Source organism: Caloenas nicobarica, chromosome Z, assembly GCF_036013445.1.
Source record: "Caloenas nicobarica isolate bCalNic1 chromosome Z, bCalNic1.hap1, whole genome shotgun sequence".
NCBI lineage: Eukaryota > Metazoa > Chordata > Aves > Columbiformes > Columbidae > Caloenas > Caloenas nicobarica.
Genome location: NC_088284.1, coordinates 15,597,499 through 15,615,152, shown reverse-complemented (window position 1 = coordinate 15,615,152; position 17,654 = coordinate 15,597,499). Strand labels below are relative to the sequence as shown.

Sequence of the window (17,654 nt, the reverse complement as noted above, 5' to 3'; positions counted from 1 at the left end):
GCAGGTAGGGAGGGGGGTTGCCCGCGACGCCTAACTGGTACTCGCTTCCAACCCTCCTCAGCTATTTGACCCCCTACTTCTGCCCGACAGCGACAGGGCAGGGGCTCTCTCAGATCTTCCCCCTCTGCCCGACAGGGCAGGGGGTCCATCACCTTTTGGGGGGTTCCCCCTTGGGGCCTTTCTGCCTGGCACGCCAGGGAGTTACTCCACCAGTCGATCTCCCTTTCACACTCTCTGATGGACCTCAGTGTCTCAATCTCCTCCTTAAGTTTTGCAACCATGCCAAGCAGATCTTGCACCTGCTCACACCTCACGCAGGCTGAATGCTGCCTCCCCCCCGGCAGCAGCAGGCTCTGGCACTCCCTGCAGCCGGACACCTGGACAGCCACCGTTCGAGGCAGTAGCTCCGTCTGAGTCGACACAGTCTTCTTTAGGCAAACCCTCTTACTGGAGGAGACCATGGTTGGCAGCAGTCTGGGACACCGGCAGTAGGTAAGAGGGTCTAACAAGCGAGGAGTGATAGTCTCTGCGCCCTACTGCACGAGCTACCCCACCTGCCGCTGCAGCACAGGGTGGGTGCTACTCACCCATGTCACAAGCTGGTCACCTCTCCCAGCGCCTGGTGGCTCCTTGAAGCTTTTTCAAGGTGAGGGGCGGGGGTGTGATCGCCGTCACCACGGTAACGCCCACGCCACGTCAGCTGCTCTCGCAAGGGCTGCCGGGGGCTGCCGGGTCCCGAAACCCAAACCCACCCCCACGCTTCTCCTCACCTCGAGATCGCTCTGACGGCTCCCACCGAGCTGGTCCCGATCAGCTGTTCTTGACGACTGAGTGAGATCCGGCGAGATCTGGACAGGCTAGAGAGTTGGGCGGGGAAAAATTTAATGAAATATAACAAGTGAAAATGTAGAGTCTTACATCTGGGCAGGAACAACCCCAGGTTCCAGTATAGGTTGGGGAATGACCTATTAGAGAGCAGTGTAGGGGAAAGGGACCTGGGGGTCCTGGTGGACAGCAGGATGACCATGAGCCAGCACTGTGCCCTTGTGGCCAAGAAGGCCAATGGCATCCTGGGGTGTATTAGAAGGGAGGTGGTTAGTAGGTCGAGAGAGGTTCTCCTTCCCCTCTACTCTGCCCTGGTGAGACCACATCTGGAATATTGTGTCCAGTTCTGGGCCCCTCAGTTCAAGAAGGACAGGGAACTGCTGGAGAGAGTCCAGTGCAGAGCCACGAAGATGATTAAGGGAGTGGAGCATCTCCCTTATGAGGAAAGGCTGAGGGAGCTGGGTCTCTTTAGCTTGGAGAAGAGGAGACTGAGGGGTGACCTCATCAATGTTTATAAATATATAAAGGGTGGGTGTCATGAGGATGGAGCCAGGCTCTTCTTGGTGACAACAGTAAGACAATGGGTAATGGGTTCAAGCTGGAACACAAGAGGTTCCACTTAAATTTGAGAAGAAACTTCTTCTCAGTGAGGGTGACAGACACTGGAACAGGCTGCCCAGGGAGGTTGTGGAGTCTCCTTCTCTGGAGACATTCAAACCCGCCTGGACACCTTCCTGTGTAACCTCATCTGGGTGTTCCTGCTCTGGCAGGGGGATTGGACTAGATGATCTTTTGAGGTCACTTCCAATCCCTAACATTCTGTGATTCTCTGTGATTCTGTGTAACATTGCTTCTTGTCCAAGTGTTAGCGCAACCCAGGAGCTTGCAGCAGCAGAAGGCACAGGATCTTTTGTATGATAAGAAACTGCCTACACATTCCCAAAGGTGAGGCTGGAGCTTGACTGATTAAACAGTCAGAGATGCCATTTGGTTCTCTCTTCATTTGGGACACTTAATTTTGGCTTCCAATTAATTGTTATATCTGGTGAGACTGAAGGATAATTTACTTTAATTACATTGTGGCAGAGTTAGAAGCATTTGCTAACGATCTCCTTTGCCTTGCAAAAGAGGCAGATTTCCAAACCAAAATAATATTAAGAGAAACCAGAAACCTGAGTCCGTGTTCAGACCTCCTCCAAGAGGTGCCCAGTTTAAAGCTCAGTTTCCTTCAGCACCTAAATTTGAGTGGAATTGAAGCAAAAAGCTATTTAGAGATGTTGCTTATTTTGTTGTGTCTTATAATATCCTCACAGAAGCTACAACAAAATGCTTTGAACCTGCTTGTTGTGTTCTCTGCTGGATGTGGTCCTTGAGCCCACAAAACTCATCAGAAAAGTATCTTTTCCTCATAAATATAGACTTTGTATTTCAAAGCCTGTGAAACCTTCCCAGAGAGGATAGGTTTAATTGTTTCCTCCACACAGCCAGCTCCATCCTGAAGGGCTTTTTGAGATCTGCAAAATCCATGTCCAGCTACTTGTGATGTCAAGTGGTCCCTGGTTTGTCTTGCAGTTGGTGACAGCTGCATGTCTCCAGCTCCTGTTGGACCAGGCACCTTGTGCAATTTCTCACCACCAGGAGTGGTTTGGGACCAGTGGCAGCAGGTTATGATCAGCTGATACTCTCAGCAGGTTCCTCCATCAGCCTAATTAAAGCTCTGACATCCGAACAAGATGTTAGAAGAAGTCATCATCACCCACGTTTTTTGTCTGAGTTAAACCAGCTCTACTGTGCTGGAGGCATTTGCCGATATCTGTCCGTTAATTGAAGCTGAGTTTTCCAAAGACAGAATAATTGTTCTGCAGACAAATTATTATGATCTTTTGTAATGGTGATGATTCTGTAATTTTAATTTTTGTTGTGTAATAAATACTCAGTCATACCCTTTACTATTGCCTCAGATTGTTTTATTAACTGAGCTTTAAATAATGTTTTCTTCAAATATATGCCAGTGTCTGACTGTAGCTGTATGTGTCCAAGCTGTGTGTGCAGTGGCCAGCAGACCCTGATGGCCAGACTGGATGATAGAGCAGTTTCTGCTGCTCTCATGCATGTAGGTGAGCCTTTCCCAAGCAACTCCTCACCACCAGCAGTGGGAAGTGTCCCAGGGCAGGGAGAGGCTCAGCCTGGACATCTTCCTTGGGAGAGGAGTGGAGATCACCCTCGTTTGACAATAGTTTGCTCAGACTCACCAGGAGCACTGAGGAGTGTCAGGCTGTGGCGCTGTGGTCTTCTGCCATGGGGCTGCAGGAACTTGGGCAAGGCAGAGCCAGGGATGTGGCAGCAGGGAAGGAGAGCTGAAGGGCTGTGCCTGTGAGCTTGAAGTCCAGAAGACGTTTCTTTCTCTGGCGGTCTCAGCTCCTGGCAGGAGGTGGTGCCAATAAGCACCATGCTGCTTTGGGAAACCTTCAACCACTAACCCCAGGGTGGGACTATGAGTGGTGGGACATCTGTGAGCAGCATGTCCTACATGAAACAGGCATTATGTGCTTGACCTGAAAGACATGCTTGAGTCCTTCAAAATGCTATGTGTGTCCTGATGAGGGGCACTGAGTACCAGTGTAGAGATGAAAGGAAAATTTTGGTTATAAAACTGCTTGCTTTCCTGTTGAGGGGCAAAGTTATAAAAAAACTATTAGTCAACACTGTAATTGATGGTTTGATGGTAATTTGCAGCAGCACGGTAGCATGAATATCAATTTTATTCAAAAGAACAGATAATGAAAACTTTTCATTTTGTAGTGACTCACGTGTAATACACTGCATTTCCTTTAATAGGAAATGATGTGCGTACAAAATCCATAGTTGCTATGATTAGTTGTTGCTGATCTTTAAAGATAAGAAGCAAAGTGGGGGAAAAAAGTGAAAACTGTGTCAATTTATCAACAAGAAAGTTACTCAGATACCAGAAGTAATGAGGCTCTGAATAAAAATTACTATAATGAATCACTTCCTTGAAGTATAATTTAGCTTGTGTTTAGAACTGAGTAAGTACAGCTCTGAGGTCCTAAGAAGTGTGTGTTTTATAAAGGCAAGTGAAATTTCTTTAAGCTTTTAAAAATTAATTTGGTCCCTGTTACATAATTGGTGCTGCATATATTCCAGTGTGGGATAACAGTTCAGAGCCTTTTGTACCCTATATGCACTAAATGTGGCCTCTGTAGTTCGCATAAAATACACTTGGTGTGTGAAGTCAGTGCAGTGTGATGGCCCTGGAAACGTATCTTAAATCTGCAGGAGTAGGTACTCAGTGGGATGCAGGTTATGTGGTCAAGCACCCAAAGTGTTCCACAAATCTGCTTTCCTTACTATTCAGCATCTGGGCAAATCCTTCCTAACTGTTAATCAAAACTCTACCACAGAGAAAGGGAGGGCATGATTTTGTAGAATGAGTGTTATCAGAGCACATATTTAGAAGATGTTTTAAAAGCTCCCCTGCCATTCAGAACAACCACACCTGACGTGGTCTGAGCACTTATATCCATTTTCAGTCATGAAAGACAAAAATCAACATTAGTTTAGCAGAACAACTTAAAAAAATATTGCATATTATTACAGATGCACATTACTGCCAAGAAGTCTGTGATTTTTTTGTCACTCCTTTAAGAACGAAGAATCAAATTTTTGGAACAGTCACCTCACAAAGCAAGAAATCATTGTAGTATCTCACTATCATCACACTTGCTAAGTTACAATTTTTCTGCTGAGTTTTGAGCTCCAAATGCAGCAATTCTAACTTTAATAAAACTTTTCTACTGCAACTTAATTTTTTGAAAATAATCTTTAATTCCCGAACAGTTGTTTTGCTCTTAAAAATTCCAAAGAGCTTGAATAAGTCTGTATCTATTTCTGTATCAAGATATATTTTACATCTCCTTTCCATTGCCATAAAACTCTTGATAAACATTATTTCAACTGACTGATTTTTTCAAATGCCATGGGGTACTTCTATACGGACAGTTACTCCAGCTTTTTCCCACTACCTCCAGAGTATTTCCATCTTCCCTTCTGGGTAATTTCAACAACAAAGACTTACCATTCTCCAATAAATCTCTGCAATTGCTATTAATTTAATTCATTTATATCTGGTAAAGATGGAAATAACTTAAGCTGAAGATTTATTGCATGGTCTCTAAGTAGAAGACTTTTAATCATTAAATCTTAATTAAGGTGCGAAATTCAGCCTCCCTCTGGGCAACTCTCTACATTATTTTTCCTGAGCAGCCACCCTAGATTTCATGTCAGTACAGAAATGCAGGAGTTGATTCATGTCCTGTATCCCACTGTCTTCCAAGGTTGAGATTCCAGTAAGAGTTGCTGATTTTTCCCTTTCCTTGCAAACAACAATTTTTAATCCTAGGTTCCTTTGTAGTTTTTGTGGTGGTGAAGAGTTTTTCAGACAGTGGTTTTCTTTCTAAATCTAGCATGATGATCCTGTCCTGTGTAGTGCTGTTGTGGTATCATGCCACCTTTTTACATTACTTCTCCAGAGGAATGTCAGTGATGATGCCAGATGAAAAAGATGAAGAAAAGTGGTTCATTCTCAGACATCAAAGTCTGTACTAAGCCTGTCACTCTGGCAATTTTGTAGGTTTTAACATTAATTGTGAATTTTTGTGATTTTGCCTACAATGACAGATGTCAGGGTGTCTAAATCCTGGACATACAATTTCTTCTCAAAGCTAACATTTCTTTAAAGTGCCTCTTCAAAGATGTTTGTTCCATTTTTATTGTTAGGAGCTTAACTTTTTTAATTCTTAGGAGGCTTTCCAACTCTTACAAGCATCCAGGCTACAACCTTGTAAATTGGTAAGTTTTCTTCTTCTTTAAACAGATGTACATTATTCACATATTTCTTATCCTGTTTTTTTTTCCCCTCTCTTACAAACTTCCAGTTTCCTTCCCTCCCTGACCCCCATCCCCAGCGCTTTTATTGCCTTGATTTCCTTTCTTTTAATTCACGAGGATATCTATTTCCTTACTTCTCCAGAACTAAACCCTGGAGTTGACATTTGACATCTATGAGCTGACTTTTTGTGACTAAGGTTCTGTAACTCCTGGAATGACAAAGGCCTCCATAAACACAGGTACACAGATTGAAGTGACTATTGATTTTGTGCATGAAGTAGGGCTTAAAGTGCAGACTAGCGAATGGCTAGCTGGCTGGGGTTTATGTTTTTCCAAGATAGCCGACAGAGTGGAGTGATGTCATTCATAGTGCTGCCTAAATTTATGTTGGTTAAAAGGAGTAGCTGAAGTGACAACTGGTTCTGGGAAAATCACCATGTACTTGAGTATTACGCATGAAACGATAACAATAGATGGTGCTATCCTACGCAGAGTGTTTTTCATTTTCTGACTATAACAGTAAGTTTTCTTAGTAATAGAGTCCATTTCTGTATAATATGGAGGGAGAAATCTCAAATCTCTCAACATTAAGTATCCTTTCTATAAAGTCTGGTGTTTGGGGGGTATTTAAGTATTGTTAGGATTTTAAAAAAAAAAGTACCATATAAAGCTGAAATGTGTGAAATCCCACCATGAAACAGCACTAAGCAAGATATTACGAGTTTATTGGTGATCTAGTCTTGAGCTGTTGGACCTGAAAACTGTTGTTGATATTTAAACAACTCTTGTGTTTCTCAGTGACCAAGGAGTATTTTAAAGACCTCTACACCTCTCCAGTTTGAAGGTAGGTATGTGGATAGGTGTGGTCTGATATGGGAGCCCCTGAGCTTTTTCCCAAACTGCCCAGCCCAGAAACCTGCCCTGCTTCACCAAAGGTTGCCCAGGAAAGTCTGGTGGGGCTGGACATGGGTAGGACCACACTGGTAGTGACAGGCACCCAGAAAGAATGAGCTGAGCATGATGCTGGGGGGCAGAGGTCCTCTGTCACTGCAAGTTTCCTCAGGAAAAAAGCTGATTAATGGAGCCCTGATTTTTTTATTTTTTCCCTGATTTGATTTCTGGTGCTGGGTAGCCATGCCAGCACTACCAGCACTGCACCAGGGGTCCAGAAAGCCCACAGTGGGTTGCATGGGGCTGAAGCAGGGATGTGGTGGCCAAGAACCCCCCACTCAGAGCCCTAAGCCATGGCTGCTCCATGCTTCAGGGGCAGTCAGCAGCAGTTTTGTCTGATTTTTTGGGGGAACAAAGCAAAACATTCCCACAATCCCCCCCCTTTCCATAAACACAACCCTGAAGGGCAGACACACTCTGACCAGGCTGCCAAACACATCCCTCTAGTCATGAGTCAATCACCCAAACTGGGCTCCCAAAACCCTACGGAGGAAGAGTCTGAGGCATCCAGTAGTTTTCACCCACTTCAGTTGGAGGGAGTTAACTTCAGAGCTGCTGAATACTCAAGACACTTGACCTTTGGTAACTAAGAGCCAGAAATCAGTGCTGAAAATCTCAGGCATGCCGCTGTAATAATCAGTGTTTACTGTTAACTGAACATCAGAGGATGAACAGTTTGCTCTTGTTATTACCAGGTAGCATGCCCAGAAATTGTACAAATCAGTCCATGTGCTCCCTTCAAGCTAGAGCACAACTCTGGTCCTCTAACGCACTGTGCTTCCTACAGCTCTCAAGGCTTACACTCCTCTTCTGCATCGCCAAAGGTCTGGAAAATGTTAATCTTTATTTGTATATTCCTGCCTCCCTCCATCGGCAGGACACCTGACTGAAAACCTCAAACAGGAGAGGTGTCGGTAAGTGTACAGCTGGACCATACTCCACATGAAGGTGTATGCAACATTGGCAAAACAAATTTCTGCCTATAATGTTACTTTAATAGTCCACAGTTTTACAGCAACATATGTTCAAAATTATCATCTCCAGAAAACTGCACAAGACTTAAGAAGTTAACCAGAATGTTAAAAGAGCTCTTCAGAAAAATAGAACATAATAACATTTTGCCAACTCTTTGAATGTATTTATTTATGTTTGGATTTGTGTAAGGAAGTTTCCATGCTATAAATTTTTATTAAAAACAAGTTGTTAGAAATAAATGGTACATTTATAGTCTTAAACAAAAGAGTAGTTTTCACACACGCTAATGTTGAGTTTCCTCTTACAAAACTGGAAGTGTATTCCACCATCTATTTTTTTTTGTTTATATCTGATATAAAAGGATAAAGTCGCTACATGAAGTTTATACTTATTTTGGATTTGATATATCCCCAGCCTAGATACACAGAAGGCATGTGTCTTCCTAATAATATTTATATGGGAAGCATAGCCTTCTGTTCTTGCTATTGATTTTGGATATGGTAAATGAGCTTAAATACTGCAAAAAAATATAATAACAAAGACTAATATATTGGTTGCTTTTTCCTGCTTGCTTATGGGAATGACTGATTTGTATGACAAAAGAAATAGGCCTGTACCATAGAAAGGCTTGATAATATCAGCTAGTTAAAGGAAAAAATACAATTTTTAATTCACTAGAAGGTGTTTTTCATTAGCTACGTGAAAATATGTGATCTGGTTTCTCAGATACTAGGAAAGCAGAATTCCTCAATGCTGTTTTCCTTTCTGTTTTCTGTTTCCTGCAGATTGAGCTGATGATACTCGAATGTCACACGGTTGATGTGCTTACCACTGGAGACCATTCGCAGCACAGTATTGTCACAGCCAATCTTCATTTGGGCTAGTTAGGAAAAGAGATATAGAGAAGATGCTAAGATACACTTATATCAGAAAGGAGAAGAGTTTTATAGTGTTGGGGATTACAAAGCACCAATACATGCAATTTCGGAAACAAAGCTAATTTCTGTGTAGTAATGACTGGCCAGTAGTGGAAAGTGCTCTATTTGCTGACTAAATACCCTCTTCTGTATTTGTTAGTGTTACCTTACAATGGCTTGGGCATTTAATCAGATGTTTTAACCTTTACTCAACTCATGCAGATGCCACTCAGTTCGCTTCCACCTGCAGTCTCATCTATGCATAGATAGATGTGACAGAAGTCTGTACATGTTTGCACTTGGCAAGGCGTGCTACTGTTAGATACCGTGAGTGATGGGTGAGGGTAATGGCACCCTATCCTGGAGATATCCAAAACTAACAACATTGAAATGTTTCCCATTAGAGGGATGAGTGGTTTTGTACATAAGGAGATTCCTCACAGTAATAAAGGCATGAGAGACTCCCACCAAGACAAAAATCAAATAGCAGCGCCCAGAATATGGACTTACTGTGGGGGAAATCAAGCATTTCACTAACAACTGCTTCAGATGAGTCATTTCAGTGGGGCTTTAGCACAGCCTGTTTCATTTGGGGAACCTGGAGCACTTTCCTCACTGGAGGAGAAATCTGGTGGGTCATTGGGAGGGCAGAGGCTGCTGAGATGGGATTTCCCTTCATTCGCACCACCAGGAAAGCACATTTTAATCTCATTGCAGTGCTCAGTATTCACTCAGCAGCAGTACTTGCCAGTTAAAGCTTTGAACAGTGCCTGGATTAAGTTGTGGTGTGATGAACAGCAAAGGGAGACTACACGGGTGAAGTGCCAGGCATGTTCCTGCTCTCAAGCCCTGCAGAAATGCTGGTTCTCTGGTGCACCCATTCATACTCCCAAGGTACGACACATGTGGCTCAGGGGCTAGTCTGTCACATCACTGCAACACTTCATAGTCTGCTGTACCAAACATTGGGGAAACTGGGAATTCTTATTTTTACGGTGAGAAAGAGGTGACCAACCCGCCATGATAGTGACACAAGTTCAGAGCTCCTCCAGCATTCAAAGCAGAAAATGGGAGCTTTGGGGCTTTGGGTGTATGTGTCACTCCTCCAGCAGGAAAAAAAAAAAAAAAAGGCGGCTTTAGAAACACCGAGTAAGTGAGAAAAAACTCCTTAACTGAAAACGTAAATGCTCTGCCTTCATTTGTTACCAATTTCCAGGGTTATTTATCTGCTGAGACTGTAATAATCATATGTTTAAATGCTTGTCCTATGAGACATATGTGTAACTTAATCTTGTGATAATAATTACTGCAGGGGCAAGTGAAGATGGTCATAGGTGTGCTGTACCACCAAGCCCAGCTATAGGCTTGCATAGCTTTAGCTGTCATGTTCTGCTACATGTGAAGTTCGCTAGACTAGCAGGAAACCAGGTTTTGAGGGGGGGTGCCTGCATGACTCCCTCTGGTTAGTTATTTTATCTTGTGGAGGTAAGTGTAAGAAGGAGTTCTTACCAGACCCATGAAAGGAGTGACAGAGGTCAGCTAGTGGAAACATCTTGGATGGGTCCAAGCCGGTTCCTCCTAGCAGCTCTACAAAATCTCCCACTCCTGCACAGCTGGCTGATGGTTTCTAAAAAGGCAGAGATTAAAAGTTATTTATCATTTGTCTTCAAAAGGTAGTAGTTCTCTAGACATGATTGCAGCCAACAGTAGGTTTTAGAAGTCCTCTGTGCTCAAAGGTCTGTGAAATCAGGCTGTTCTCATCCTGAGCAACACTACTTCACTTTTATATTAGTCAGTTAATTTCCTTAAGGAATTCCAAAGAAAGACCTAAGTAGGCTCTGAAAATTACTGACAAGTAGTTAAGGTGTTGATTCAACTGCTTTTAGTGCAGATAAGCAATCTGATTCTGGATGCTTAGGCATGTAATCAAATTAATACAGGCATGGGCTGCACATGTGCCCATACTCAGCTGGCAGGCAGGCACTTAAGTTCCATTATACTATACTTATTCCTAAGCAATGAGTTCTGCTAAAATGTGCTATTCTGGCAAAGTTTAATTACAGTAGGAATTAACCAAAAGAGTAGTTTCGTGTGATGACAATGGGTCACTATATGTTAGACCCACAAGTGTTCTTTTCCTGAAAATTAATGCTGTTTGCCAAAAACATCTTGCACGGAAAACTTGTGCACCTTTGGGCTGTCACCCATATGCTTTAATTCATGGGCAAATTTCTTTATTGTCCTCCTGCTGTTGTCTCTTTTCCGCACATTGCTGAGTAAGTCAACTCACTTGCCCATCTCTCAAAGCCTGGTTTGCTCAGACACTGGCAGTCCCCATGAAGGACCTAGGCTACCAGTCTCACTGGCAGTAGAAAACAAAACAAAAAAACCACAGCTTTCATGCTCCTATCTTTCTGGATATTTTTGAATTTGCACCTTCTTAGACTCCCCAGGCACAGGGTGCCATCAAGAGCTCTTGTCCTCTCCTGTCTGGTCATCAGCAAACTCCAAATGCTGTGGCCAAACCCCACCATTGTGCTGTGCATCAGAGCAGATAGAGCAGAGGATGCTCAGCATGCTGAGCACAGAATCAGTTGTGAGCTCATTTGTATTTTCTCCATGCTGATACCTCACTGTCTAACCTGTGTCTCCTTTCTCTGTTCAGAGCAGCTGCTGCTTTCATTAGTTTAAATACAGACAGACAGCTCTCCAGGAGAGCACCTCTTTCTTTCTAATGAAATTCTTACCCTTTGTTATGGCAAGCAATATTTACATGCATTAATGGTACTTTGCATAATTTGATTGCCTGTGCAACATTGCAGAAACAATAGCGACAGAGACAGACCCAGTTCTTGTCTCTGGGGGAAAACCAGAGCCCTCAGTGTCCACACATGTGGTTGGGAGCGCATATGCCTCAGGAGGCAGTGCCACAGACTATCCCCGCTTCACCCTCTTCCCTCTTCCATGCCCAAAAAACCTGCACGTGATACTAACTTCTTAGGAAACAAACAACTCACCTTTAAAAGGAGGCCATTTAAATGTCCCAGGATAAGATCAGATATTTTTATCACCACTGGGTAGATTATGGAGAAGCTGCAGTTTCTGTGCTGATGAGGACTGACCATGGTGAACCTACCTGAGGGAGTCTGAGAGATGACATTGCAAGCTGGGGCATGGGAGAAGGTACAAGAGTTACTTGTGCGGTCATCACTGCATGTAGCAAAATTATATACTTTCAGTACTAACAAAGAACAGATAATTTAATCTCTGAGAGTTACAACCAAATGCTGAAATGTATACATATGGCATTTTCTAGGGTTCTTGCAGAGCATTTGTGTCCTAAAAATTCCCTGCCTGTTGCTTACCGTGTAACATGAGGTCTGGCGGAACTTGAAGGTGAAGCTGTCAACAGGAGAGCTCATACCCCAAATCCATACATCAGGGGCTTATACTGTCTGCAAGTTTGAAGGAGTCTAAATGTGGATGTGGGGCTTTTGTTTAGTTTTGACTAGTTATCGCCTGATATTGCCAGCAAACCTCTAAGTCCTGTTCTACTCTTCTTAACTGGAGTTCCTTACCCTGCAAAACATCCCATTGGAACTAGAGCAGGTACATGCTGATTTTATCTTAAAAGTTCAAGCTTAACAGTTCAGGCTAGGGAGCAGCGTATCATCTCTATGTGCAACCCAAGGGATCCTCCATGCAGTCCTGGAGGCCTGGAGCTGCTTCAGCAATCTAGTGAAGGACACAAGCCATGTCCAGCAGCTGCACACCATAATCGTCTCCACAGGCATGAAGACACACCAGAGTGGAGACCCAGCTTGCAGGCTTGCATCTGAACAGCTCAGAGCAAGGACAGGTCAGACATGCTGTCATCTTCATCCTTTGCATGGCAAGGCAGATAAATCAGACTGGCCTGAACAATAATTGTTAAATGTCCTCTCCGCTCTTGATAAAACAATGCAAGTGACCATTATTTGTGCTTTGCCAGCTCTCAGGCTTAAGGAAATAACTTGCAAATAGATCCTTGGGATCATATATCACTCATAACTATTACATAAATACTCAAGACAGTGGTTTTGCTGTTGAACTTTTTCAGATATTTTTTCCTCATTGTTTACCCAGATCTAGAAACTGCTGAGATTAAACTCCCTAAATTAATACTATTTGTTCTAGCCAAATTTGTTGGAACATGACAGTTTTAGGATGGAAGAGATCTTCTTTGAAAGAAAGAACCTTCTGGTCCTGAACATTGAAGCCATATCTAAATTATCTCTTACAATTCACTTTTTTTCCTTGAGACACACTACGCCCAAGTCAGATCTGCAGGCATGTAGGTATGCGTGGCTCTGCTGTCGTTACTGGAGTTGTGTCAGTGTAGATAACACCAGCAAGAGGATTCAAAGCAGACCAATACGTTCATTTTTCTTCCTGCCCCAAATGCAAGCCCATTTAATGGTATAAAACACAGACTTACGGAAGAGGTTGGCGTTTTTCTTAACTGTAATGGTAAATCCATTGCCTGGCTGGTGAATCCTGAAGAAAATCATTGCTACGTTCTGTGATGACCTGATGCTCCTCTGAATATTGCCACTTTCACAAAAGTCTACGTATCTTTGGGAAGTGGGGAGGGGATGGTCCAAGGAACTGGGAAATTTTTCTCCTTTGAGTATCCAGCCATCAAATACCTACAAGGGTTCAATAATTGAAAGAAGTTTTTTGCTTATCACTCTACTAGAAGAGAACAGAAACATGAAGTATTACAGACTTGTTTTATTTTGACACCAGATGGCCTGTTCAAAGCCATAAATTAAAACCAACAATTCTTTGTATTTATTGATTTCCTAGCATCTAGCTAATTATTCAAGCTTCACTCTATATTTTAATGTCTGTATTTTGTTCAGGTGACAATTTTGGTGACCTTTTTTTGAGGGAAGCACCTTTTTTGAGGGAAGAACCTTTTTTTGCTTCAGCATCATCACATAAGCATCTTTTTAAAAAATTTCTTACTATCGTAATTTCATTGTTACTAAGACAGATTTTTGAACAGCTTGATTTAGAAGCCACATGAAACATAGGTAACCCTCTCAAACTCTGGGTATTAAGTCCATTGATCTGGCCTGCAATTTTCCACCACCCATGTTTTGCAGCTTGTCATTAATGAGCCTGAAGACCTTCCAGAGGTTATTGGAATACAATCAAGCTTTGGGGAGGAATTATTGGCAGAGGCATTGCTCTATCCTGTGCCTGTTTTTTCAGCTCATCCTAACCACTAGAAAGCAGAACAAATGCTGCCTACTTGGCTGGGTCTTAAGCAGCAATCTTAAGCAGCAATCTTAAGCAGCAATCTTTCCTTCACAACAAAAATAGCAACAGTTTGCCCTCACTGTCTTCAGGGAAATGTGTCAGAACTAGAAATCTGTATTAATTCTAGCACAGCTGTGTAGTTGCCTGCCTTGCTCTTTCAATTCCCTCCTAGCTGCTCTCACCTGGCAATTCCTTCTCTGCTCGTCAATGGGTTGAAAATCTAAGACCAGATCCTGCTATCGCTTCAGCGAGTTTTCCTAATGTATGTGTGGGAATTCCTCACAGAAAAGCTGCAGGATCAGTCTCTGGATTTGCCAGAACTGTGAATTTTCTGAAGTAATGAGATGTGAGTACTCAAATTATGCCAGGGAAAAGCTACCTGTATAAATAAAATACAGAAACTGGGGACCCCATGATCAAAGGAAAGAAACCTCTGTAAAGCCTCAGAAATCTTTTGCCATTTTTCTAGCCTCCATAAGGGGCTGTAAGTCTAAGTACAAAATCCCACAAGAGGGTGAAATCAGCTTCCCTGCAGCAATGTGAGGAGAGATCCCAGCCAGGGATGTGGAATGAAGGGACAGGATTCCCCAAGGTAAAGCGGCAGATGGACAACATCTCTCCAGGAGAGGGAGACAAGGAAAAGGCTGAAGGGTAACTCTTGTCCTCCTCCTACCCAGAGCTCAGCTCACCACCAGACAGGAGGGGATCTGTGCTGTGCATGGCCATCTCAGCACAATCAGCAGAGTGTAAGGCAAGGGGAGCAGCCAGGGGACATTGAGCCTCCCCTTCTCTTCTGAACTGAGTTCAGGTATTGGTCAGCTCTTCTGCCTGCCAGCAAAATGTGCTGGTAAAGTTTTTTTGGTACTGGAATATAAATGGCTATGAGTCATGAACCTCCTTCTGTTCAGAGCCAACGTCCTGAAAAGCTCTAGCGGGCCATGTGAAAGAAAGCCTGCAAATAACCCACTCATTAATAAGCTGATGCTAAGTGACCTGCAAGCAGAGGTCCTGGAGCAGTAACAGCTGTTCAGAGAGCTGTATCATCATCCGCAGGGCTCATGCGATTCATGGTGCAATGAGAAAACCCTCCTAATGGGACTGAGGGGCTCAATTTGTACTGACCAAACTTTTCAGTCAGTCCCTTAGGTATGGACACTCGGTAGATGTGCTCTTGGAAAAGTTCAGTAGAGCCAGTACTGCAGTCCGGACAGGGAACATCAGCCTGCATCCGACTTTGCTTTAGGGAGATGGTACTGAGGGGGGATGTACCCAAAGAGCCTCAGGGAGGAGGAACAGCCACCCCAGAAGCCTATTTTGCACACACAAACACACACACACACATTTGTATGCCCCTTCCACACATAGCAAATGTCTCACACATCAGATGAGATCAGGGAAGGGGTAACGCAGCAGGACTTGTCAGCTTCTTACCTTCAGGAAATCACCCCCTTGGCAGTCAATGTTTACAAAGTCATAGTCTATCGTGATAAGATCCTCGGGCTCCCCAATGAAGAAGGTCGCACAGTGCAGCTGCGGTTGGTCTGCAGTGAAGGTGAACTGTCCCTCTATACTCAGCATGTCAATGCACCCTGGAGGAACAGGGACACAGGGCTGCTGCCTCAACTTGCTGGGAAGGGAGACTCAGCACCAGCTCCCATGGTGCAGGAAAGGAGGGAGTGAAGAGAGACCCTCATACTGAGACCTGGCTGGTGGTGAGGAGAGGGAGACCCAGCTGAAGCAATTAGCAGCCTTCTTAGCATCAGAGGATGAATAGTAACTTGCAGATGTGAGCACAAGTATGCAATAGCAGGGTGCAGGGGCATGACATGTCAAAGCATCTCTGAGCAGAAAACTCTGTGTACGTATATGTGCACAAGTGCACAAACACCCCATTCTTCTGATTTATCTCTAATCACAGCTTTTCCACCTGCCTCATCCCCTGGAGATGTGACCCTGCCCAGGGACATGCATGGACGATCGCCATCTTCCACTTGTTATTGAGGCCTCTCAATGCTGAGCCCCCTCAACGCTGAGCCCCAACCTCTTTTCAGAGCCATGTTTTGATCCCTGTGCCTCATCCACAGTTTTTCTGAGATTTTAACACTTTGCCCTTCTTCTCCCCCCATGCTTGCAAAAAGCACTTACAGCTCTGTCAGTCTCAAATAGCCCATTTCCTATCCCTGAGCCCTGAGCTCCCCACAAGACTCTCCCACTGACCAATGGTCCCCATCAGAGCACCAAAGAAACTCACGGAGTGACCGCCGGTAGATCTGTCCTGCAGACAGCTCTCGCTTCAGATCTTCACTGAGGAGTAGGAAGGGCTCATCTTCAACAGCATCCCTCACCTGGTGAAGGAAAGAGGGCAGGGAGAGTCTGAGGCAAAGTGAAATGCGGACCCCTCCTTGCACTTTTCAAGAACAGGCACCAGTGGACTGAATCCCTCCTCCAGAAACAGTGCAGCTGTGGAAGAGCTCAGTGAGAAAACTGTCAACCTGCAGTAGAGGGAACAAACCTGGCATCTAAGGAGTGAGCCCAGCATCTCAGCGCACAGCAAGCCTCTTAAATCTACAGCAAAAATGCAACTTTGAGAAAAGGGAGGATACACAGATGGATGGAGAGGGGGGAGTGGGACTGTTGCATTAATGTTACCCAGGTATAGGTTTAATGCAGGAGGAGCAGGAATAGGAGGGGAGAGAGTTAAAAGCACAATTCTCAAAAGCTGGGAGAACAAGTTAGAAGGCAGCAGCTAAAAGCACAGTGAAGCACTTTAGTTGTCAGCCCCTTTGCTCACCTCTAGATATCTGGTTTCCCCCTTGGAGGCTGCCAGGAAGATGAGAATGAAGTGGCACTGAAACTGGAAAGCAGACGGCATGCTGACACCTCCTCTGGCAGCCCTCCCTCCCTCTCTCTCCGCGGCCAAGTTTCTCCTGGTCTGCGCCAGTAGGCAGGAGGCGCTGGGATATCTTGGAGAGACTCTTTTTATAGAGCTGTTGGGAGGGGAGGCACTTGGTCCCTGTACTGATAGGGTAACCCATGGTAACTGAATTCCTCTTGCAGTGACACAGTACGTGGGCATGACGAGGGTCCAAATCACAGTCACAAATTTTCAAGCTGGTCAAACTCGCCTCACTGGCAGATGTATTTTCTAGTCTGGTGGAGCTAAAAAGCTCTGGGGAGAAGAGCCCATCCCTGTGCAGCTGGGACACTCACACGATGTGCTCATTTCCAGTCATTTCAAAGTGAGGAACAAGTAGTATCCCTCCCTCCTCTTCTTCTCCAGCTTTCCAGTCCCAGGGCATTTGGGACCCGCAGGTCTCCCTGCCTCCCTCCTGGTGCTCTGTGACATGCAGCCCTCTGCAGCCCCCATGCCAGGTGCTTCTGCATCCCAGCCAGGCGTGCACCCTGGGGCCAGCATCCTCCTGGGCCAGGGGGACCTACTGGCTTCCAGATCCTGCTCTTGCAGGTGGGGCACAAGGGGTCTGCAGCAAGTCCACAGGCAAAACCAGACAGGTCTACCTGTCAGACATGGCTTTCATACAGAAATTAGGAAAAACTGGGGTTCTCAAGGGAATGTTCTTCACAGAACAGCTGATTACTGGCCCAGCCCTGATCTTCAAGGGAAATCTCGGAAAGAACTTCAAAGCTGAACCTGGGAGTGAAAATTCATAACTCTGCTAAGCACTAACAATCACAAACTCAGTAGAGATATCAGTTTAGGGTATATTCTTGTTTTTCCCTGACCCAGGATGAACCATCAATACTCTGCAGACA

The 17,654-nt window shown here is 44.4% G+C and overlaps 1 protein-coding gene across 1 annotated transcript; it reads right to left on the bottom strand.

The window, feature by feature from the left end:
- Positions 1-8,381: 8,381 nt before the first annotated feature.
- Positions 8,382-16,959, bottom strand: CRHBP (corticotropin releasing hormone binding protein). Its single transcript, XM_065657264.1, has 7 exons — positions 16,675-16,959; positions 16,135-16,228; positions 15,315-15,472; positions 13,054-13,264; positions 11,594-11,742; positions 10,086-10,203; positions 8,382-8,539 (listed from the first exon to the last, which is right to left on the bottom strand). The coding sequence occupies exons 1-7, from the start codon at positions 16,957-16,959 to the stop codon at positions 8,382-8,384; spliced, it is 1,173 nt and encodes a 390-aa protein (XP_065513336.1).
- Positions 16,960-17,654: the final 695 nt, after the last annotated feature.